Source organism: Lynx canadensis, chromosome A3 (assembly GCF_007474595.2).
Source record: "Lynx canadensis isolate LIC74 chromosome A3, mLynCan4.pri.v2, whole genome shotgun sequence".
Lineage (NCBI taxonomy): Eukaryota > Metazoa > Chordata > Mammalia > Carnivora > Felidae > Lynx > Lynx canadensis.
The window spans coordinates 132,320,117-132,344,490 of NC_044305.1; the positions used below are offsets into that span (position 1 = coordinate 132,320,117).

Here is a 24,374-nt window from a genome sequence, read left to right on the forward strand (position 1 = left end):
CCGAGCTAGAGTGAGAGGGAGCGGGGTGGGGGGCAGCGGGCAGCGTGCCGCCGTTGAAAGCCATCCCAAAGCACACCCCCACCCAACTCTGTGTGTGGCCGCACACACGCGGATGGGCACAGAGGCATTCCAGAAGAGCCCACAAACTGGTGGTAGGAGAATCGGGGCCTGAGGAGCGGGGTGGAGACTGCATAGTTGCCTTCACACGTGTCTGCGCTGATCTTAAAGAAATCACAAGTCTCCCAGGTGAGGAAAGGGGCTCAGAAATGAGTGGCTCCAGTCCCACGGCTGTGGACAGAGGCAGGACGTGTGACTCCCGCATCCGCTTGGGGCGCTTTTCCTAGCCTACACATACGTTGCTGAATTTGAAGCCCAGAGAGGCCAAGTGACTCGTCCAAGGGAAGCCAGCGAGTCCAGAGGATCTAAGAGTAAATAGGTCTCTGCTTCCCTGGCCAGTCTGGCTCCTGGTCACTTATTGAAAAGAGCCATGGCAGGAACGATCCTCTCTCCCTGCAGCGGTGGGGACACCGCTGTCCCTGTCGCCCGCTGCCTCGGTCTCCTTCCCCGCCTAGGGCAGCAGCGCCTCTGGCTCTAGAGCCCTGCTCAGGTGGGCACCCGGAGCTGCACGGACGCGGCCCCACCGTGGCCTCTCCCCGTGAAAGGGAGGCTTTTGAGTCCCTCACCGGCCGTTATTACAAAGCTCAGAATTTAGTGCACGGACGGAAAACCTCTGAGAAATCCTTGCTGCTGTTTCTGGGGGAGGATTTTTTTTTTCCACCCTCACTGCTAACCCTAGAATGGGGAGGGTCACGACCAGAGGTGGCCTGTGAGGTGGCCGGGCCCCCGAAGCTTCCGACCCGCCCCCCGGGGACTGCACACTCTGCTCCTTGGCTGGACAAGTAGCGTCACCAGACTCAGCAAATAAACATGGAAGCTGATGCGTGGGGCGTGTGTTTATCTGAAATTCAGATTTAACTGGGCCTCCCGAGTCCTGGGTATCAGGAGCCCGGCCTCAGCCTCTGTATGCTGTGTGGCCCACGCAGAAAGGTGCTCCTCTGAGCCTGTGTCCCCTTATCTGTCCAGTGGAACGGGGACGGAAAGTGGTATAAAGCAGGCCCAAGCGGCTCTGAAACCAGGCTGGGAGGCCTTGGGGATCGGCACGCCCGAGCCGGAGACGGCCCTCCCGGCCGCAGCCACCAGGGGGCAGCAGCGCCTTGTGTTGGAGGTTCCTCGGCCCACTTGGGCACTGAGACCAAGCTGTCAGGTCGTTCAGTCACTCAACAAACGCTGGGGAAAGGGGCTCCAGCCAGCCTTGTCCACAGCCACTGCCCCAGTATGTGAAGCCCGTCTCCCGGCCCAGCCACCGCCCCTCCTGCCTCGGTCGCGCCAGCCCGGTGAACAGCTCACGGGGCCCTGCAGCCTGTCCTTGCTGCCCCGGCCTGTCCGGGGTGGGTTACACCCCAGCCACCTACCGAGGTGCCCTGGTGATGCCGCCCCCTGCCCCTCCTGCCCTAGCCCTCCGGGCCATACAGGTGGGTGTGGGAAGAGGCGGGGCAATGTTCTCTGGGGCCCCCACCCACTGAGCTGTCCTCGAAGCCAGGATCCAGGTCCCGTGGGTCTCCACGCATCAGTGTCACCCCCTCCGCGTCTTCGCACGGTCCCAGGTCCGTGTCCTTCCCACGCCAGAGCTGCCCCCTTGGGGGTGTCTCGTCCTAACCTCGGCCCTGGCCTCACGGCCCCACATCTGCGGGATCAAGGAGACACTGGCGGCCACTGCTCTGAGCTGGGGAGTCGAGAGTAGATAGCTGCCCCCTGCCCCAGGGCCCCTCCTCCTGCCGACACGCAGGGTCCAGGTCACCCTGTGTTACAGGAGAGGACAGGGAGGACCTTGTCTGGCGTCACGTGGCTCATTGGTGGCCACGCTGGGACTTGAACCTCCGCCTCTGTGACCAGGGCCCTCGTGGTGCAGCTGCAGGGGGTCGGAGGGGCCACGGGCTGATTCCCGTTGGTCTCCTCCTGGGCAGCTAATCCTGTGCTGGGCATCCAGGGGCAAAGGTGACCGGAAGGAAATGAAGTGACAATATAAGGGGAACGGCGCTATGAGTGAGGGGAGTACGGGGGGGGGGGCTGTAGGGACTATCTGGGGAGAGGCGGGGTGGCTTTCGGGAGGAGGGGACATTTGCATGTAGTCAGAGGAAGGGCCTGGTGTGTGGGTGGGCGTGAAATTCCAGGAGGAGGAGGAGGCAGGGAGGCCGCTGTCACCGGACCTGGGGACAGGAGCAACGGCAGAGCTGAGCCAGGCTGAGGGCCACGGACAAGGTGGATCGCCCCCCCCCCCCCCCCGAATGAGCTGCCGGGGCTTCCACACGGCCTCCCCCACCTCTTCAGGAGCCACCCGCTTGCCAACACAGTCCCAGGCCAGACGGACCGGACCCTGGATGCCACGTCTCTGCCCGGGACGTGCCTGGATGTGTGTCCACGACCCCTCCACAGAGGACAGACACTCCAAACTGGACCTCGCCAAATCCCCATGGGCAGACAGGCACAGGCCACGTCACTGGTCCTTCCCCAGACACGCACACAGTGCAGGGGGCACCGTCGGGGGTCGGGATCTGGCTAGTTCTGATTCTGCTACTGACGTCCTGGGACCCCACGGGCTGAGGGGCCTGGCTGTTGCTGCTAGTAGAGTCTTGGGAGCCCGTGGGGGGTCTGTGGGGCCTGTCCGTTCCCTTCCCGGGGTCTCGTCTCACGGGCAGGTGGGGCAGGAGCGCGAGAGAGGCCCTTGTAAACAGAACGGCGCTGTGAGAGCGGGACAGCGGTGCCGGGACCTGGCCACGCGTGCAGTGTGTGTGTGTGTGTGCGCGCGCGCGCGCGCTCGAGCTGTGAGCTGTGGGGACACCCAGCCCAGAGGCCAGGATGGGCCCTAGCGTGCCCTTTCGTGAACTGCAGGAGTCAGGTGGCCTGGCCATCCTCAGAGTCTGAGCCCAGGGAGCCCCCCAGCCCCCAAGGCAGTCTTAGAAGCTGCTAGAAAGAGCCCAGAGGTGACAGAGGGGGAGAGCCCTACTCTTTACCCTCCAGGGGCGGCGGACTTTCCTTCCCAGGACCCTGCGCTAGTCAGACTGCACTCACCCCGGCCCCGCGCGGCTCCTGTGGACCCTGGCCCTGGCGGTGTCCTGCCCGGCCGTGTCCCCAGCTCACCCTTGGGCGTGTCTGCTCCTTAAACACACCTCCCTCCAGGCCCAGCTCGCAGTGTTCCTGCACCACTGTGTCTCCAACATCTACTCCGCCCTCACCCCTTCTCCTCTGAGAGGCCTTCTGGGTGTCCCCCAGGCCCAGGAGAGGGCTGCACCAAGGCACCAGGACTCCATGAAGATGCCCCAGTGCATGTAGCCTGAGGGCTCTCCTCTTGGATGCCTGAGTCTCCCCTCTGGCCAGTGAGCTCCTCCGGGCAGACTGGGCTTTGTTCACTGCTGGCCCTCAGCCCAGGGCAGGGGGGATCTGGGGAAGGTCAGGGACAGGAAGAACTCACGCACAAACTCCCCTTCCCCCAGAATACCTTCCGTGGGCCTGCGGTCTCCCTGTCAGAAGGCTGATGGCTTCTGTCCCCTCCTCAGGGAGCTGCGATCAGACTGGAAGCCAGTGTTGGCCGTCCAGCGCGGGCCCGCCAAGTGTCGGGAACGAAGCTGATGGCCCCCGGCGGTGCCCAGTACAGGGCCAGGCCCTGAGAACAGGCCCGCTGGGAGGACACAGGCCGTGGCGGGGATCGGCCACAAATGTGGCCCCCTTAGGGACCCAGGGACTTTTCCCCAGATGCTTGGGGCCCTGAAGGTGGCTGCAGAGGGCTGACAAGGAAGCACGGACCAGTCAGCTACCTGACGGCCATTCTCTAACTGGGAGGAGATACACACAACTTGGGCCCTCGGGAGCTTCACCTGGGTTCCGGTCCCGAATCCACCACCCCCTTTCTGGACCAGGTCACTTCTCTAAACCCCAGGTGGCCCGTTTGTACCATGTGGGCGGTAATGCTACGTTGCATGTGGATGGGAGGTTGAAATCAATACACTGAGCAGTCTCTGTCCTAGGAAGCCCTCGGCAAACGGGGCTCATGGTTTGGCGACTTAATGCCGGTTTGCACAGAGGAGGCCAGCCTACCCAAAGAGATAAAGTCTGAGGCTGCCTTCATAAAAACCCAGGGTTCGGAGTGAGGGGGTGATAGTACCACCCTCATGGGGGTTGATCACGACCTGCCCAGATGAGCAGCCTCGGACACGGCTCCCCCCACCCCGCCCCACCATCCCCTCCACACCCCAGGGCTTCCTTCCTTAGATTCTAAACATTTTCCTGTATCAGGAGTTGTTCCTATCGCTGTATTTAATCCGCGAGCACAGGACACTGAGCCGGGGTGTCAGAACAACTGGAAAAGTTCCACGGAGGTATCACCCTGGGCCAGGGGTGCTCGGTCCACACGAAGGATGGAGGGCTGAGCCACACCCTTCACGCAGCCTCTGGGGCACATTGGGATCCTGTGTTTTCCGGGCGGGACCACAGGGGTCCCACAGAGTCATGGAAAACGCAGACTAGCCCGGGGCCATTTTCTCGAAGGCCTGCTTTAGACACATAACGTTCTTAGCTCTGCAGTCTAGAGTCTAAGGGATACAGAAGAAACTCCGGAGGAGCTTTAACCAACGTGAGGTGCCCATGCAGGAGGGCAGAGGGTCTGGGCTCCCCCGGGGCAAGGAGAAGGCAGGACGAGACCCTTGTAGGAGGGTGGGGTGCAGGGAAGAAGGGGGCAGGCCCAGGCCTATCTATAATTTGCAATGTAGGGAGGGGCAGGAGGAGGAACCTTCTAGCAAGCAGCTCTGGAAGAGCTTGCTCCAAGCCAGAGGATTCCTGCTGGGGAGGTGGCTCGGACCAGCCAGCTTTGAATTCAGTTCTGGGTTCTCTCCCCCTCCGATGAGCTGAGCTCCCTGGCATCTGGATACCATCTCTGGGGCGACTCCCCTTGCCCACAGAACTGCCCCACTGACTTCTGCGAGCTCCTGCTGGAGCAGGGTCCACTAGGACCCCCAGAACCACATCGTCCACATTTGGACAGAAGCCCTTGGGACGGTTAATTTTCTGTGCCAGTGGGACCGGGTCATGGGTACCCAGATATTTGCTTAAACGCTATTCTGGCCGTGTCTACGTGGGCCTTTCTGCATGAGATAGACATTTCAGGTAGGAGACCGAACAAAGCGGATGGCCCTTCCCAACGTGGGTGGGCCTCGCCCAGTTCGTTGAAGGGCTGACTGACGCAAAAGACTCCGTAAGGGAAATTTCGCTCTGAAAGTCTTGAGCTGGGATGTCCCGCTTACACCTCCCGGGGCTCTTCTGTGAGCCAATTCCTTATCATAAATCCGTGCGTGTGCACGTGCGTGTGCACGCGCAGCTCTCCTGTGGGTTCTACTTCTCTGGACGATCCCGCTACGGCAATCCTTCCCATTATGTCACCCTAGCGCGGAAACTCTCCCCAACAAGCAGTTACCGACTTAACCTTTTTTGTAAAATCCAAGCCCCTCACTGGGAGGGGAGATTCCCCTGGGCCCGGCAGCGTCATCAAGGCACCACCTTGCCCTTGGGCAGCAAGCTGGACCCATCCCAAGTCACCTGGCCTCCCTCCTTCCACCCCCACCCCTGGAGAGTGCCGCCCACCAAGGTCCAGAGCTGCGGGCACATAGGGAGATTCACCACGAACTGGGATCTGGTAATGCCACCGGCCCAGAAGGCACCTTACAGGCAGCTCGTGGTTTCTACACGGAGGCACGTATCTTAAAAGATGACTAAAGCCGGGGCGCCTGGGTGGCGCAGTCGGTTAAGCGTCCGACCTCAGCCAGGTCACTCACGATCTCGCGGTCCGGGAGTTCGAGCCCCGCGTCGGGCTCTGGGCTGATGGCTCGGAGCCTGGAGCCTGTTTCCGATTCTGTGTCTCCCTCTCTCTCTGCCCCTCCCCCCGTTCATGCTCTGTCTCTCTCTGTCCCAAAAATAAATAAAAACGTTGAAAAAAAAATTAAAAAAAAAAAAAAAGATGACTAAAGCCAACAAAACAGCCCCGGTCCCCGACAGCCTGTGAGGCAGGCTCCGAGCTACTACCCCCTTCTCCATTTCGCCCCTTCCACAGGGGGAGACGCTGAGCCTCGGAGAGGCCCCGCGGCCCACGGGCAGGTGTGACGGACACTGTGGGTGCCCATCTTGGAGACAGAACTCCGGTCCTTTTCCTGAAGGACACGGTGGGCCCTCCTCTGAGAGCCAAGGGTGTATCCTGCCTGGCCGGTCACGGTCCCTTCATGCCCCCTGCCAAGGCACGGACCTGGGTTTCAGCCAATGAGAGGCGAAGCTGGTGAGAAGGGGAGGGGTGGCGGGGAGGATTCTGGAAAGTTCTCCTCCCTCTCCAGGAAGAAGAGAAGACAGGCCTGCTTCTCCTCCTGCCTGTGGGATGCTGTGTGAGCCGTACCGTGGGGACCCCAAAGAGACAAGTGCGAGGACAAACGCGAGTGTGAGACTGGGAGGCGGGGTGGTGGGGAAGGTGGAGGGAACGTGGGGGGCCCAGGCTGCTGAAATTAGACAAGCCTACAGCCTTTGGACTTCTCGACCCGTGAGTCGGGTGGAATCACCTTCGGCTCGGTTTTCTCCTGCTGGGACCACATGTGTCCCTCTGGTCATAGGCTGAGAAGGCAGGTCTCCCTCACGGCCGGTGCCGATGCCCCTGGTCCCCTCTGTGCCCTCGCCGGGACTGTGTTGATTAAACGGGGGTGGGAGACGCCAGGGCGGGGCGAGGAGGGGAAGGCGGTCAACCCCGCCGGGACCAGTCCTCTTGTATTTCCACGGATATTTCTTGGCATTGGGCAGATATTGAACAGGCTGCACAGGATTTACAGACACAGTGGCAGCTGCGGGGACACGAGCGGGGCCCAGTTTACCAACGGCAGCTGCACCCGCTGAATCTACCTGGAGCCGAGTGCGGAGCGCCGCGGGCAGCCAAGGGGGGGCTCTCGGGGGCCAACAGACAACTCCAAGGATTCCGTTTATTTGATCATTTTAATACAGGAAATGCCAGACCAATCAACGGGAGGACAGCCCTTGCACAGACGCCTGTGTTCACTACGTGGACGGGAGGGTCTCCACGGCACGGGGCACGCATGCATTTCCTTTGACACGGGGCGGATGGAGAGCGCATAAATACCACAAGATAACCAGGTTCGGGGCCGGGGGCGGGGGGCGGGAGGGGAGATCACAGGCCACGAGGGAACCACGCTTCACAGGCAACGGAGGCATGAAATACGGGACCTACACGGGACATTGCACCTCACCATGGGCATAATTTATATATCAAAAGAAAGGAGGCCATAGTATGCGTACGTGCGAGCAGCTCTGATCGGAGGCCACGGACGAGCGAGGTGGAGCCATGCACGGGGGAGGGCTTGCCCGTCTCCTCTCCCTCCGTTCTTGTCCCCGGCTTTCCCACGGTCACCCGCGATCGCGAGATGGATGAGCCCGCCTTGTCTCCATCTTGGGAAGTCCCATCAGTGTCCTCAGCCGCGTGCCCTGGGCTCCCCGGGGCGGGGAGGCACCCCGGAATCGAGACCTATGAGCCCCGCGTGTAAACACCTGCCCGGGCGGCGCCCTGGGGGCCGGGCCGGGGCAGGAGGAGGCCGGGGGGAGGGGGGAGGCGCAGCCGCCAGGCCGGGCAGGTGCCGCGTGTCGCCCGGGGCCCCGGCCGGGAGAGCAGGAGCGGTGGAGGAGAGGCATCCACTTTTGCAAGCAAAGCTGAAACGGCGAGGCAGAGCCTGTGTTTCTCTGCAACCTTCCGGACGCCGGGTCCCTCAGAACTGACTGGCGCTGCTGGGGTCACACTGTAACAAGCGGACGATGGAGGGGTCGCTCTTGGCACCTTTAATGAACTCTTCCAGGGACAGTTTGCCTGTGGGACGGCAGAGAGGAGATACGGGGAGGGGGTGAGCCAGTGCCCGGTGCCCCTCGCGCTTCCAGAGGTCACGGAGACGGCTCCCGGGTCCGGGACGCCCCCTCCGGTCTAAGTCTCGCACCTTCTCGAAGCGGGGCCCAAGGGAGGCTCCGCTCCCTTCGCAGGCGCTCCTGGAAACTCCCGCTTTGCTGTCACCGCTCGCTGCAAAGCACGGGGCAGCTTAAGGGGCATATCCAGTAAGACGGGAGCTGTGGCTTGTGGGGCAATTTAAATCCTTCTAGCAGTCACCCCAGGCTTTACGTAAGCAAGCCGTGAGCTGTCCAGAAAGAACACGGTCTCTGCCTCTCACCCATAACTTCCTCAGAGCCGAGGGGAGCACGGCTGGGTGGGTGGAGGGCAGCCGGGGGCCCCCGGGCACTGCCCGGCCTCCGCTTGGCTGGCAGACCGGCTGTACTGTCACCCTTTGGGGTGGGGGACTCGAGGAGACCCGCCTTGCCAAGCGTCCAGCCGGCCCTCCCCCACCCTCTGTCCCTCCCGCACCGCCGAACCTGCCACTGTTGGGACGAAGAGATAGGAACGTGGGTTTGACAACCTCAGTGAGTTCCGGAGAGACCGTGACCCACACGGTCACTGCCCCCCTCTCCCAGGACGCACATGGGCAAGGACGTCGGGGTGAAGCTGGCTGTGCTCTGCCGGCTGATGCGTGGGCAGTCTGTGGCTGTGAGGCCGTGATATGTACCCCGCAGGACAGCAGTAAAGGGAGTAAGGAGCTCGTGGCCCGTGCCGTGCCACCACGGGCAGGGATCTCCAGCCCCGACCTGACCCAGAGGACACGCTCCGCGAGCGGCTTCCAGGAAGCCAAGTGAGGGGTCCGGAGGCGAGGATCCAGCCTCCCGGGCCGAGACCACCTGCCAGCCCCCCGCCGGAGAGGAACACCCCCTCTTGCGGGTCCCCAGTAGGGGGCAGGCAGACAGGCCCCTCGGGGAGACTAACCAGCCTCTAGGCCCCAGGCTGCGCTGGGAAGCACCCCCTTCAGAGGAGGAGAAACCGTCCGGGACCCTCTGCTTACACGGAGGACGACTGTGTTTTCTCACTCTCCTGATGGCTGGTGGGGACTTTTACCGGCCACTCCCCCACCATCTGATGGCTCCGGGGTAGGGGTGGGGGTGGGGGGGGCGGGGAAGCTTCTAAAAGCACAGCCCCTTCCTCCTGGCAGACAGCAGGGCGGGTGAGGGGCTGAGGGGGGCCCTCGGGGGCTCTGGGGGTTCCTGAGCATGATCTGCGTCTCTGGGTCCGTCTGGCAGTGGTCAGGGCGCTCCTGGCACGCGGCCAGTCTCAGTTCACACGTATGGCTGGGTGGGGGGTGTGGACAAGAGAGGGTGGTGCTGGAGAAAACCCGTGGGCACCACTGACCCCCGGGGTGGCCGGAAAATAAGACAGAGTGCAGGGCCCCCCCAGCTCAAGGGCTGGGCACCCCTGCTTTCGCCCTGATCCCTCCAACACCCACTCTTCCTTCCCTCCCCAGGCCCCAGGGACAGACGGACAGGGGCTCACAGAGGTGCCCGGCCCCACGGTGCACGGACTCAGGTTCACCAACAAGCAGGGAAGGCGCACGGTGCGGGCCCAGCTGGGCCCGGAACGGGTGCGTGGGTCCCGGCAGGGGAGGGGGGGGCCCAAGGGCGACACTAAGAGCTTCCTGGGCATCGTCCCATTGAATCCTCACCACCGCCCGAGCCTGAATTTATCAACCCCATTTCCCAGAGGAGAAAACCAAGGCTCGGGCGAGCCCAAGACTCCGTGCAGGTCTGTGGGCATCTGGAGCCTGTGCCTTGCTACCCTGGAGGGTGAAAGACGGGTTTTAAGTGAGCACAAGGGCAATGCCCGACACAAGGCGGTCTTGTTTGACATGTGGACGCGTTTGGGAAACTTCCCTTGCTGTCCGATGTGTCCAGGGTGCCCTCTGCCGCCTGCGGTCACACCGTAAACGTCATGCCCGGGCTGGCTCAGTCCTCTGACTCATGTGCCAAAAGTGCTTGAGAGTTTACCGAGCACCCCTTCACGTATTCACTGATTTTTAACCTCCAGGATGACAGGGCCGGCAAGAGGCACGGACCCGCCCTTGCAGGGCTGCCTCCCCCTGCGTGGATCCTACCGAACCTCAGTGCTGAGGCAGAGGACGACACGTGGAGCATGTCCTCCCCGTACGGCCACCACCACTGCCCATCTGTCCCCACCAGTCCTGCTGCAGTATGGCCCCAGGGACCCTGCCACGGCTGTTGCAGGCCACGGGGCACCGGGGAGCCTGGCAGCCAGGATGACAGCAAAGCAAAGGTTTCCCACCATCCGGGCCCCTTGATGCACCTGCCCCCCGGGTGCCTCCCCCTCCCTGGGACACGCCGATGGGGCTGACGGTCTCCCTCATTTTAGAAGTGAGGGCACTATGGCTCGGGGGCGGGGGGACAGGACATGCCTTGAGGACAGAGCCAGGATGCAGGACCGGGTCTCTCTGACTCTGAATCCTGCCTCTTCCCTCAGTACAGCCGCACGAGGCCAGGGGTGGGCTGGGAGAGGCCCGGGAAGCCGCAGAAGGGGCCAACCACATCTTTGCCCTCAGCCGCCCTGCACAGACACACGCGCACACACACGCACCCACTCCTTACCGTCATTGTTGGTGTCCATCTGCCGGAAGATCTTGTCCGTTCGTTTCTCCGGGGTGGACTCGTCCTCGGGCATTTTCATCACAGAGGACACCATCTTGTAGATAGCCTACAAAGAGACACGCGGAAGATGTGCTCGGAGATTCTGGAATGTTTCCGGGCACATGGGGCCGGCGTGAGCTTCCACGCAGCTCACGGCAAGGCGCGAAGAGGTCGGGATGTAGCAGCCTTCGGGACCCTTCCTCAGCTTTCCAGAGGAACGTTTCTGGAATGTTCCACGGCGACTATCGCAGACGGCATGCTGAGCAAAGGAAGCCAGACCCATTTGTGCGAAGTTCAAGGGCAGGCAAAACAACTCCACAGTGACAGGGGGCTGAGACTGGGGGGCTGTCTAGGGTGGGAGGTGGGACAGTGCCCGGGGAGGCCCTTGAGGGAGCCTTCTGGGGGGCTGGGAATGTCCGTAACTCACCGAGGGTGGTGGGCACACAGACATATATGTACTACCTCAGTCTAGAACGGAAAGATTTAGTCCCTGAAACCCATAGGGAGAAAACCAGCCCCAGAAAGGGGCAGCAGCGAGGTGGCACGGGTCTCTCCAGAAGGATAGAAGCCCTTCTCTTTAGAGCACTGCCATCCGCGGGCTCACCACCACCACGGGCCATCCCGGTGTGTCTCTGTCCCGGGGGCCCAGCCTGGACACGCGTCCCCGTGCCGTGGTGGGCACAGGCGTGCGTGTGGAGGGGCCGCGAGGAGGCCAGCGACCATCAGAGTAACACGCAAGGAGGAAGGGGCTTCCGTGCAAGTGGCCTGACTGAAACCCCCATTCCTGAAACAACAGACCAAGAACAGCAAAAGTCTGAGACTTATTTTAACTTAAAAGCAGGGCATGAAAAAACACAAAAACAAAACCCAAAAAAGAGTGGTCCTGAGTGAGTTTTCCCATATGTATTATGTTCCCCTGCTCCTTGCCCCCTCTCTGTTTTCAGGGCAGGGGCAGGCCTGGCCTGGTCCCGTCTCCCACCAGCCTCGCGGCCCAGGGGAGCTGTGCCACGCGGGTGTGCATCTTCCTGAGACAGGACACCCTCCTGGGCCCGGGGCCACCCCTCCTGCCCAAGTGCAGAGCCAAAGGCAGCACCAAGCCCCTGCGAGGACTTGGTAGGTAGGCTTCTGAAGGACTTAAAACAGCAGTCCATTCTGGGGCGCCTGGGAGGCTCAGCCGGTTAAGCATCCGCCTTCGGCTCAGGTCAGGATCTCGCAGTTCGTGGGTTCCAGCCCCTCGTCGGGCCCTGTGCTGACAGCTCAGAGCCCGGAGCCTGCTTCGGATTCTGCGTCTCCCTCGCTCTCCGCCCCTCCCCTGCTGACACTCTGTCTCCCGCTTTCTGTCTCTCAAAAATAAATAAACATGAAACAAAATTTTTTTTTCTTCAATTCAAAACACCAGTCCGTTCTGCGAAAGGTGTAGGGATGGGTGTCCCACCTGGCAAGCTGAGGAGCTATGCGAGGGGACAGGGGGAGGGCATGCCTGGTTGCCAAAGGGCTGACGGGTAGGGCGGGATGAAGACATTCCAGGGAGGCAGATTTCTTACTTCTCCCACCCCTTATAGCTACGGACCGGAAGCGACGAATGGACCACAGAGTTCCCCAAACCTGTGTCGATTTATTCTTTGTGAAGACCACCTATTTGAGGCATGGGTTGATCAGGCCACTCGTGGCCGGTTTGATGCTCTTTGCTCAAGACTTCGTTCCTGAGCCAAGAAGCTGCTTCCTTCCATGTAGAGAACGCCTCTTCTGAGGAATTCTAGAGCCGGCTCCCCCAGGCTCCAGGAGAGGGGGCACAGGGGGGCACCAGGAAGGAGCAGCTCCGGGGTCCCTCTGGCGAAGTGGACAAAACTTGGTTTCTTTCTGGGAAACAGCCTCGCCTGCCAGAGCTCCTGACAGGCGCGAAGGTGAGGCGAGAAGGTCTCATGAAGAGGTGTCCCTCCTGCGTCTGACTTATTCCAGGGCCACTAACGCTTCGGTTCTGCTTTACAACCGCGCGTTCCCGGGGACATTACAAGCTGCCGGCTGCGTTCTCGAGTACGGGGATTCGAGAAGGTCTCCCAGCAGGCGCCTTCGGCAAGCATCAAGGGACCCCTCAGTTGTTAATTTTCGGCTCTGTTCTTTCTTAGGGCATCACCTCTCCGAGGCTCAGGTTTTGTGAGGTGCAGAGAAGGGCGCTGGCGCACAGGGCCGTGAAGAAAACAGATCGGGGCCCTCGGGCCCCGGGCCTGACGCGGACAAGCGAGCGATCGAGAAACCCGGGCTCTTGTCATTCCTGTTGCAAGGCCCCGCCCGGTTAGGTGCCGGCCGGGCACCTTCAAAAGCGCACGGTGCGGGGCGGGGGAGGGGGCGCCCCGGCCGAGAATGACCCGACGCCGCGGCGGCCGCCGCTACGCGTCCGGGGAGGGGGGCGGGCCCGGCGTGGCGCGGAGCCGTACCTGCACGATCTCCAGCATCTCGCCGCGGCTGATGTAGCCGTTGCCGTCCAGGTCGTACATGCTGAAGGCCCACCTGAGCTTCTGCTCCAGCTTGCCCCGCGAGGTGACGCTCAGCGCGATGATGAACTCCCGGAAGTCGATGGTGCCGTCCCCGTTGGTGTCGAAGGTGCGGAAGACGTGCTCGGCGAACTTGGAGGCGTCGCCGTAGGGGAAGAAGTTGGCGTAGATCTTCTTGAACTCGTCCACGGTCAGGTGGCCGGTGGGGCAGTCCTTGAGGAAGCCCTTGTACCACTCCTGCAGCTCGTGGTCGGTGAACTCCGTGTTCTCGCGCAGGTCCTGCAGCACCTCGGGCCGCAGCTTGCTGTTCTGTTTGCCCATGGTGGCCGGCGGCTACACCTGCAAGACAGGGCCATCAAGCCGGGGGCACCCGGGGCCCGTCCCCCGCCCCCCCCCCCCCCCCCCCCCCGCCGCCGCCGCCTGCAGCCTCCGTGGGGCGGCCGAGAAACTCCCCCTGCGTGTTGCGCTCGGAGGGCTGGAGAGGCCACCGCCGTGCGTGGGAGGTCTCGGCCCGTCCAGGACACCCTGCAGGCTGCAGGAAGGTGGGCCATGAGTCCCCGCACCCCTGGCAAAGCCGAGCTGCCCCACGCTTGCAGCGAAAGACACATTCTGACTTCCGGAATGGGGAAATGACTCTGTGTGTGTGTGTGTGTGTGTGTGTGTGTGTAGGGGGGGAAACGCAACTTAAAACCAGCGGAATGAGGCGCCTATCAGCCGTCCACTGGGTCTGTACAAGAGTTGAGGATTCGGTCCTCACCCTCCTGACGAAGGTCCTGCCACGTGGAGCGCACCCCGGGACCCTGGGGTCTGAATAGTTCTTTCTTTCCTCTCTCAGGCACCACCTTCCGGCTTTCCCCTCAGAACAGGTGTCCAGAAACTTTTCAGGAGCCCCCTCTCTGTTTTGCCTCTGAGAAACTCCCGGGGACAGGGGGCGGGGGGCGGGGTGGAACCAGAAGGGGCCCGGGACAGTCCTCGATTCTCAAATGTCACCCGTAAGCGACCAGGCACCCGTGGGAGCACAGAAGCTGCTCCCCACAGCGGTTTCCCACCCAGCCTGCACAGAAGACTGGTCCTGGGGTGGTGTCACTATCAGACACGGACACAGCCGTCTGCCTCTGGCAGTAACACATGAACATGGCCTCATCATTTTTTCGAGCACGTAGGAAAACACAGTGAGAGGAAGATGTCTCCTGCCCCAGTCCCAGAGGGGACCACTCTGAACGGCGTGTGTGTTTGTAAGCTCTAAGGAGTACGCACCGAATCCCCATCAGGAAGGGTAACAGATGTGGTTCATCTCGTCTCCCCGGCATTTCCTCCTTCGTCCCCTCCTGGGCTTTATTGGTTTTATGACACATATCCCTGTTTTTACTCGTTATCTTTATAACTCTAAATTACACACTTCAGGTTCCCTTCCTAACTCCTATGGAGGGCGGTTTGGCAATGTCTTTCAAAACTGCAAACGCCCAGCGATCCCATTTTGAGGAACGTCGCTAAAGATACTTCGACCTGGGCGAACAGCCCGTGCACGCTGTTGCTTCCTGAGCCGCTGCCTGTAACACTAACCCAGGCGTCCGTCATCACGTACTGAGAAGCAGCGATCAAGACGCGTTAAAAAAAATTTTTTTTAGTGTTTATTTATTTTTGAAACAGAGAGAGACAGGGAGTGAGCGGGGCAAGGGGCAGAGAGAGAGGGAGACGCAGAATCCGAAGCAGGCTCCAGGCTCCGAGCTGTCGGCACAGAGCCCGACGTGGGCTCGAATTCACAAACCATGAGATCGTGACCTGAGCCGAAGTCGGACGCTTCACTGACTGAGCCGCCCAGGCGCCCCTCAAGATGCATTTTTAAGTGAAAGGAGAAAGTTCGGAGCAGCTACGTAGTTTGCTACCATTTGTGAAAAAAGAAAACACTATTTGTGAGCATGTTTCTGCGTCTGGAAGGACCTATTTAGGACATAACCCTGGCCAGAGAGAGACGGCTGACGGCCAAGAGTCGGACGGGGAGTTTTTACCGTAAATCCTTTTGCAGAAATTTTTCAGTGCCAAACTCTGTGCATGTGTTTTCTATCCGAAAGCTAAATATACAAAAATAAAAATAACCAAGCCTCTATTTCTTGGTCAAGCACCTTGACTCTTGGTTCTCTCTCCACAAGATCAAGCTATCAGCCCCGCCGCTCCTTCCTTCCTTATCAGCTTCTGTCGTGGGCACTGGTATTTTGACAGAGTCAGGGTTTACAGTGTCTGTTTTCTTACCTATAGGTTGGCCCTAAAAAGTGGACACCGGCAAGTGCCTGAGTAAGTTGGCTGTCAGCTTCCTGGTTAGGAGAACCAATGTCAAGGGCAGGACCAATGCAGGGGGATCTGCTTCTGCCCCACCCGAGTCCACCATGAGGTCACCTCGCCAATTGCAGTGCGTTCTAGAACGAGGCCACGGGGTCCAGATGGGGGATCTCCCGTGCCTCCACTGGCCAGCTCTCTGACCCACCCCAGGGATTGGGGTGGCGTGGGCCTCCTAGCACGTTCTGGGAGGCCCCCCAAAAGTTCGGGTGTTAACATATAGCTGACTTCCGGTCCTTTTGGAAATTCAGATGTTTTCCACGACCACTGTGGTTTCTACGTTAAAAAAAAAAAAAAAAAAAACCAAAAAAGTGAAAATCGAAACATCAGACACCAAAATGTCTCACAGAAGAAGACAGACAGTCAAGACATCCGTTAACATCTCTGTCCTGTTGGAAAAAGCTCTAAGCCAGCTTTGGAGATGGGGGCTCCCTCTGGATTCTGCATTTTTTACGATCGCTCTTGGGGCCCCAGCCACACGAGCTCCCGGGTCCTTCCAGGTGTCACCCTGGAGGGCCTGATGACGGCACACCAGGATGGCTCTGTCCCCAGAGAGCCCTGCCGGGCGGGCAGGGCCCCGTGCCCCAGAACTGTGAGCGCAGGATGCCCGGGACGGCTCAGCGTGGCAGGTCTGTCTCCTCAGGCGCCCTCACGTTACGGTTGACTCCCCCAACAAAACAAACAAACAAACAAACAAACCAAAAAAGATGTTGAGGTTTTAAGCCCTGTGAATATAACATTATTTGGAAACGGGGACGTAGGAAGTTAGGATGAGGTTATTGGGGTGTCCTTAGAAAAAGGTGACAGTTGGATACAGACAGTACAGAAGGAAGCCATGTGGAGAAGACAGAGCCATCCACAAGCCCAGGAACACCGGAGGTTTCCAGAAGCCAGAACAGATGCTTCCCTACAGCCTTCAGAGGCCCCTGCCCACACCTTGACCCCCAGCCTCCTGGGCTGTGAGGGAATACGTTCCCGCTGTTTAAGCTGCTTGATCTGTGGGACGTTGTTAGGGCAGCCCGAGCTGACAGACACCGGCGGGGGGGAGGGGGGGGCGCATGTGCATGGCTCTGCTGGGTCAGGCGCCCCTCAGCCCCACAGATGAAGCCCCTTGCCCACCAGACCCAAGGATGGGAGCTGAGGGCACAGGAGAAGCCGCCTGGGCCTCGGGCCAGGTGCCCATCCTTCTCTGCCCGTCCATCTGTCCATCCACGGGCTCGTCTGTGCGGGGACCAGATCCAGGCAGCCCCGGGTGTGACCCCGACACCCGTCCCCTGAGGCTGGTCCCCTCACTGAGGCGCCTCTTGCCCACGCCGGCCTCCCGGGTGCCGTGTTCTCGCACACGCACGCGCGCACACACACGGGGGGAACTCGAGTCCGGGAGGCCCCTGGTGCCGCGTGGGGGCCCCCGAGGGTGACTCTGATGAAGCTACACCAGCCACCGAGCGGGCAAACCGGGCAGCAGGCAGGGCCCTCGGAGCTCAGAGCCACGGACGCCCTCTGTGCTGTCCCCAGCGAATTCTCCCTGCTCCCGTCAGGATCCCTTTAGTAACCTGCTCACCGCACGCCTGCCTCTGTCCGTTCTGTTTGTTTTTTTAATTAAAAAAAAGTTTTTTTTAACTTTTATTTATTTTTGAGACAGAGAGAGACAGGGCATGAAGGGGGGAGGGTCAGAGAGAGAGAGGGAGACCCAGAATCCGAAGCAGGCTCCGGGCTCCGAGCTGTCAGCACAGAGCCCGACGCGGGGCTCGAACTCACAGACCGCGAGATCGTGACCTGAGCCGAAGTCAGACGCTTAACCGACTGAGCCGCCCAGGCGCCCCTGTCCATTCTGTTTAAACAGCCTCCCGGCCTCCTCCAAATCCTGTCACTCAGGACTTCTGAACGGCAAACTCTGGACTGCAGAACTTTTAGGCCGGTGGCCCGGCAGGTCGCCTGGGACTCCCAGGGTGGGGTGACTCACTGGGTGGCTTCTCCAAGGCAGCCCCACCTCTCTGTGTCTGCAGAGCAAGGAGGTGGGTGATGGGCCTCGGAGCAGCACCCGACCCAGGGCTCCCAGCCGTGACCTACCCCCACCCCCCGGCCAAGACTTCACACACTTCCGGCCCGGTGTTACCTGTGCTTGAAAAAGGGCTCATCTTTCATTTCCCTCATCAGTTCAGCTGCTGTTAAACCTTCTTTTCCATGCTCCTCGTGAACTGGGGAGGTCTCCCGGCCAGCGTCCGGAAGGTGGAGAACACGGGCCTCCCCACCACGCGCACAGCGGGCGGCACCTCGGGTGGCTTCGTCTGCACCTGCTTCCCTCGCTTCCCCCGCCCCTGACGTCCTCACAGGGGACGGCGTAATGCGGTGTGTGGCCAGGGAGGACCAGCGCGAGCAGGACGGGACAGCCGCTGCTCTAGACCCGTGTGACCCGAATTCACCTGGGAATGTGACTGTATTCCGAGACCGGGCCTTTAAGAGATAATTAAGGTAAATGGGGCGCCTGGGTGGCGCAGTCGGTTAAGCGTCCGACTTCAGCCAGGTCGCGATCTCGCGGTCCGTGAGTTCGAGCCCCGCGTCAGGCTCTGGGCTGATGGCTCGGAGCCTGGAGCCTGTTTCCGATTCTGTGTCTCCCTCTCTCTCTGCCCCTCCCCCGTTCATGCTCTGTCTCTCTCTGTCCCAAAAATAAATAAACGTTGAAAAAAAAAAAAATTAAAAATAAAAAAAAAAGAGATAATTAAGGTAAAATGAGGTCACTGGGGTGCGTCCTAATCCAATCTGCCCGGTGTCCTTACAAGAGGGGCTTGGGACACAGACGGAGGGAAGGCCGCGTGAGGTCACAGCAAGACAGCCGTCTCCAAGCCAAGGAGAGGCCTCGGAAGGAACTGAACCTTCTGACACCTTGATCTCAGACTTCTGGCCTCTGGGGCCGTGAGAAAACCAATTCCTGCTCCTGAAGCTGCCCGGTCCTTGTTACTTTGTTACGAAAGCCCTGGGACACTAAGACAGCTGTCCCTGGGCACTGCCCTGAGCAACAACAGTGGGGCAGAACCCCGTGCCGGGCACCGTGCGGTTCCCCCAACCTCACTCCTGAGCACCAGCAGCAGGGACAACCAGAAGGTCCACGGACTGTGGGACAATTGGCTTACTGTCAGACCCTTCGCGTAGATCAGTCCCACCTTATCAGCGGGGAACCAGCCCTAGCGGCCCGGGAGGCGAAGGCAGCACTCGGCTCAGGCCCCACATCTTGCTGCGGGCAGCCCGGGGGAGGCGGGTCCAGGGCAGGGCAACACGGTCACAGACAGCCACCTTGGGTCATTAATGGCACATCCTTTGCCCTGATTAGCAACCCTGCCCTTTTCGCCAGGGAAACAAGCGGGCTTCTGTGAAGTGCTAGGCTCTGAGGGCTCAGGATCGGTCCCTTTAGGACCCACTCACCTCCCGGAACACCAAATCGCCCCTCCGAACAATGCTATCAGTTTGCCTCAGAACGCGTGTGTGATGTATACACTCACAGACCCCACAGAAATGCCAAATTCCTCGCACCTCCTCTGCCCGAGGTAACAGGTGTTTCTGGAAAGGAAGGTACCAGATCCGGGAGAGGGACGAGGCCGGTCAACCCAAAGCTAGAAGGTCACAGGCAGAGGGCACGGTGATGTGCCTGGGGAGCAACTTCGTGCTTGGCCAGACCCTTCCCCAGTGTGTCACCTTCGGGTGACACACAAGACTGAGAATCTGGACTCCCAGCCCCTCCTTCTCCATGTGCTTCCCGAGTATCACGACAGTGTGGTGTGAGGGGGGCCTCCTTCCAGGACTAGGGCTGCTTCCCGCTCTGATAGTCTAAGACCCCTGGGTCTAGAGGTCCAGGCCGAAGATTCCTGTGCCTGGAGCTGAGGTAGGGAAGGCTCTCCTCCCAAGAGGTGACCCTCTCTGAAGAAAGGCGTCGAGTCCGGGAAGGTGGTAGGTACAGGATTCCCTGGAGGAATCTGGAAACGTGTGGTCTACAGATCTGTGTGCCTCATCACACCCCGCACCGTGTCCTGAGCCATTTAATCGCGGGGATGCTTGCCCACACGTGTCCACCAGCCGGCGCTCTGCTCCCCCAAATCCCAAGCCCAGGAGTGCGGGCCGCCCCGGCTCTCAGCCTGTTCTCGGGGCCTGGTGCCAGGCTGGGTGCACGGGGCGGGGGGGGGGGGGGGCGGTTGTGCGTGCGGTCTGTTCTAGCCCATCCGGCCCTCTGAATGTGCACCCTGGTTCTCAGCGCTCTGGGCTGCTTACGGCACAGGCACCTATGGATGGGGCACAAGATGTAACATGACGGGGCGGGGGGGGGGGGGGGGGAAGACAGCATGTGGAATCAAAACTTAGGCCACCTCGGGGCACCTGGGCGGCTCAGTCAGTTAAGCGGCCGACTCTTGATTTCGGCTCAGGTCATGACCTGGCGGTTCGTGAGTTCAAGCCCCGTATCGGGCTCTGCACCCACAGCGAGGAACCTGCTTTGGATCCTCTGTCTCCTTCTCTCTGCCCTTCCCCTGCTTGCATTCTCCTCTCTCTCTCTCTCCCCCCAAAAAATAAATGTAAACAAACAAACTCAGGCCACCTCTAGGGAGCACACACCAGATACTAGGGCACTGGGAAGGTGGGGGTCATGCTTGGCCAGGCCGGGAGAAGGCAACGTCATCTCCGTCTTAGAGACAAAGAAGTGAGGCTTCCATGGGGCATGTGCTTGTCTGTGACCTTCCCCGGGCCCTTTCATTGCCCAGGTCCATGGGCGGTGATGGAGGCCGCCACGGTGCCCCCGGCTGGCATCCACTCCGCCATGAAGTAAGCCCATGAATACGAAATAAATCTCCCCGTGCACTGCCAGTCCCTCACTGGACCGGCTCACATGTGCTTACCAAAGACTCAGACGAAACGGTTAATACCAAGAGCCTCGTTTTAGCTCTCTCCTGGAGGCTCTCGGCCCAAAGCAACCGGCCTCGCAGGGACCAGGGACAGCGGAACCCTGCATGCACGGTGACCTCTCTCTTACTAATTAAGCCAAGGCACCAACCTTATTGACGACTGGCCGGCTGGAAAGACAGACGACAAAAAGCCAGCGTTTCTGCAAAGACAAAGCCTTCACCCCCATTTCCCAGCAGCAACGTCCCCTCCCTCCCCCGGCCCCGGTGGCCAGGCAAACAAACACCCAACCCTCATCGGTAGACCAGAAAATCTCACTCTCCTCTCCACTGACGGATGGGGCGAAGAACGGACGTGCCAGGAAGGGTGATCAATTTGGGATCAGAGCCACCTCTCACTTGGCTTGAAAAGCCTCGTGGCCACGCAGGGCTTGGATCAGACAGGCAACGGCCTTTCGAGCATGTCAAAGATGACATTTTAATTCACCGTAATGAAGGAACGGGGAGGGGGTTAATATAGCGCTTACGCTCATCTCTCTGGCTCTCGGTGACTCTGCTATTGTTTTTAATGTGCTAAATTAAAAAAAAAAAAAAAAGCACGCATGTAGCTGGGGAACCCTAGGAAAATATTTAACCCGAAGTAGGTCCTGCCAGCAAATTAAAGCCTTTTTAATGGCAGAGTTCTACCAACCGCCTGGTGAGGCTCTTGGGAACCAAGGGCTCGAATGTGCCATTAATCACAGCTCCATGCTGGCTGGTGGCGTGGGTCACATTTCATCCATTGCTTTAAAATGCTTTCATCAAGTGAGATCTCCAGAGCTCACTGGGCCACGCAGATTTACAAACACTTGGAGAGAGACAGACGGGGAAAGGCTGGAGGAACCAAGTCCTTACAAAAGGCCAACGCTCCGGGTGAGGCTGGGAGGGCGTCTGCTGCGAATCTGAACTTCAAGGGACCAGAGGGCTTTTGGGGATGACTGCTTCCTCTGTCTGGGGTAGAGCAGGAAAGCAGGGGCTGGAGGGACAAGCAGAAAACAGGCGATTTGTGCCGTTTCCCATGCAGCGTAAGACCTGGTTCTTTCTCCTGGCGACCCATTAACAAACGGACTAATGCCGAGAATCCGTCCTTCTTGTCTCCAAGTAAGCGGGTCAGAGGCAAGCCGCATGCGGCCTTGGCTTCTAGCGCAGCTGCTCTGGGGAGGGGCCAGTCCTGTCCCAAGGGGTCTGTGACCGCTGTCAGAACCAAAGCAAGGGAACGGCGCGCTTTGGGGCGGCCCAGGCTGCAACGCGGCCGGGCGGACGCTAGAGGGCGCAGGCAGGCAGGATCCTCGGACCGAAATGGAGACCCCGCCTTCCCGACCCCGCCCCCCACACCAAGCCACCTCCACGTCGCCGCGGGGGGGGGGGGGTGTCTCAGTCTCTCTGTCTATAAGCGAGACACGTCCAACAAAGTAACCACCAGCCACATGTGCCTATTGAGCACGTAAGATGTGGCCCGTCTGAATTCGTAAATGTGCCCTAAGAGTATCAAATACACACTGGGTTCTGACAACTTAATACATAAAAAATAATGTAAAATATCTCAGAGTCATTTTCCTATCCCGATTACATGTGGAATGATAAACGAGACCGTCTGAGATATCGTGAGTTAAATGAATCATGTTGGTAACGTGAATCTCATCTGTTCCTTTTTACGTTTTTAACGTGGCCTACCAGGAACGTTAACATTACACATGAATGTGGCCGATTCTGTATTTCTAGTGGCTGCCATCACTGGGTAGCTCCTTGGGACAGTAGATCTGGGGCCACCAAACAAGAACCCTTGAAGCCCGTCAGCACCCTGTTTACAGGCCCATTGCAAACTGCCACCCAGCTGGGAGGGGTCTGTGTGTTTCACTCCTAGGTGCCCACAAAAGAAAGGGCGCCCACGGCATTCACATCTCACTCACAAGGACACAAGCGAGTCCCACAAGTTTCAAGACCTCTGCTAGAGGCCAGCTGCAATGACGGCCTACCTAGGTCCTTCAGGTGACGGAGCGGCAGAAAGGGGGTGGTCCTCCTCCACTTCTGGGAGAACAGAAGCCCCTGGGCCACATCTGGGGGAAGAGGCGGTCAGTGACAGACACCCTTGGGAGCGGACAGTTAACAGGGTGTGCCCAGATCCAGATTGAGCTCACTGACTTCCAGGAGCTCATTTTCAGAGGACTTCTGAAAACCTGCTGCATCCAGTTTTACCAGCTGGATGGGCTCCAGACCAGTGACCTTGATTGAGAACTGAACTTGATTGAGAACCAAAAACCCTCCTGACTTCTGTACCCATCGCCAGCAGCTTAACTCCCCAGGACTTCCTAAAGCTTTAAAAAATAAAAGGAGGGAGGGAGGGAGCTGGCCAAGGCAGAGAACTCCCCTTCCGGTCCTGAACCTTCCTTTCCACTTAGCCGAGATTGGAATGCCCTAAATGTGGGCTGGGAGACGGGGCGGGGTGGGGGTTGGGGGGGAGAAATGGGGGAAAGGAGAGAAAAATCCCCAAGAGAATGTTCTGTCCCTCGAAGAAGCTGCTAATGCAACAGGAAGAGGAACTGTGTGTGTCCCTCCCTATACACCGTGTGCCTCCGAAAACACTGCTTCATGGCCTCGGCTGCCCAGCAAACTTCTACTCAACCAGCAAAGCCCAACTCAGACGCTCCTTATTCAGGGATGTATGTCCTGGGCCCCGAAAATTGCTCTTCCCTCTGCACCCCCTTCCCATTTTTTAACCTATTTCTAATATGACCTCAGCGTGTGCAACATCGTTTCCTTGTGTCCTTCCTTCATTAGATTGTGAGCTTATTGAGGAAAGAGAAGACTTCGCTCATGCCAAACCATGTTCTGGCCCCAAGGCCTTTGCCTTTGCTGTTCCCTACGCCTGGTCTCAAGGCGCACCCCCTCAACGTCCACGTCTTTGCATCTTCTTGGGGGTGCCTCCTCCAAGGAACCCATCTCAAATACATTGGCCCCCCACCCCCTGTTCCGTTGCCCAGAACAGGGCCTGGCACACGACTGGTGCTCAATAAATACATTTGAAATAATGCTTATGTGTCGTTCCAAGGGCCTGGCACGATGCCCGCGTGAATGAGCCGACGAGTGAGTGAACGGCTTTCTTCTAGGACCCTCTTGCTCTAATATTTTGTGACTTCGCCAGTATCCGGGATTCGGGAAGGAACGTATCATGGGACAGGGTGGTAAAGTGCCCTCTTGCTTAGGCCTCAAGCTCCAAGAAGGGACATTCCATAATTCAGACTTGGTATCTCGGAAAGTTCCATTTACTGGCACAGGCACAGCCACAGCAGAGTAGAGGGCCCGCCTTGGGTGTGTCAGGCCGGGGGCTCCCTTCACCAACCCGGTGCCCATCTCCTCCCTCCCCCGTGAACGTGCCCCCAGCTCGGTAGGTGGCCCAGGGGCCTTACTGCCGCCCTCCAGCGGGGGTCACCTGAGTGGCGGCGCCCCCGCCTCGACCCAACATCACTGCCACTTGAGCCTCCCGGGGAGGAGCCCTTTGAACTGCTTGCCCAGCGGAGGAAGGTAGGTTAGTGGAACAGACAGAAATGAGCCTCTGGGGAAAGAAGGAAGAGGGGAGAAGGAAGAGGAAATGCCCAAGAGAACAATCCTCCCCCTTGTAGAATCTGCTAACAACAGGAAAAGGACTCTAGGCAGGATCCACAAGACCGTGTGATTTTTCTGAAAGCCAAAACTGCCACGTATGACCATCCCTGTGTGAGTTTTGAGGCTTATGGGGACAGACCGCTCACCGCCGGGCTGGCGTGGGCGGTGAAATTTCTGGATTGGTTCCCTCACCCCGGCAGACGTTTCCGTTTCCCCTCTGTGCCAGGTGTCGGAACACCGGGGCGGACAACACCCCCCAGGAGGGAAACGGATCCTAGGGGGCAGTGTCCGCACACCCGGGTCAGCGGTGCAGCTCTTGGGAGGCAGAGGGCGCCCTGGGCCAGGCCCAGTCTCCGCGCGCTCC

The 24,374-nt window shown here is 59.7% G+C and overlaps 1 protein-coding gene across 4 annotated transcripts in view; it reads right to left on the reverse strand.

The window, feature by feature from the left end:
- Positions 1-7,055: 7,055 nt before the first annotated feature.
- Positions 7,056-24,374, reverse strand: part of HPCAL1 (hippocalcin like 1) — a 104,875-nt gene continuing 87,556 nt past the window's right edge. For 3 of the 4 annotated variants that reach the window (XM_030311656.1, XM_030311655.1, XM_030311654.1), the window contains 3 exons: positions 13,095-13,490; positions 10,621-10,726; positions 7,854-7,957 (listed from right to left, as the gene is read on the reverse strand). In XM_030311656.1, the coding sequence (XP_030167516.1) occupies positions 7,860-7,957; positions 10,621-10,726; positions 13,095-13,472 (582 nt within the window). In that variant the 5' untranslated portion in view covers positions 13,473-13,490 and the 3' untranslated portion in view covers positions 7,854-7,859. Of the gene's footprint in view, positions 7,958-10,620; positions 10,727-13,094; positions 13,491-24,374 lie in introns of those variants that run through there. The other variant, XM_030311657.1, reaches the window with a different exon arrangement.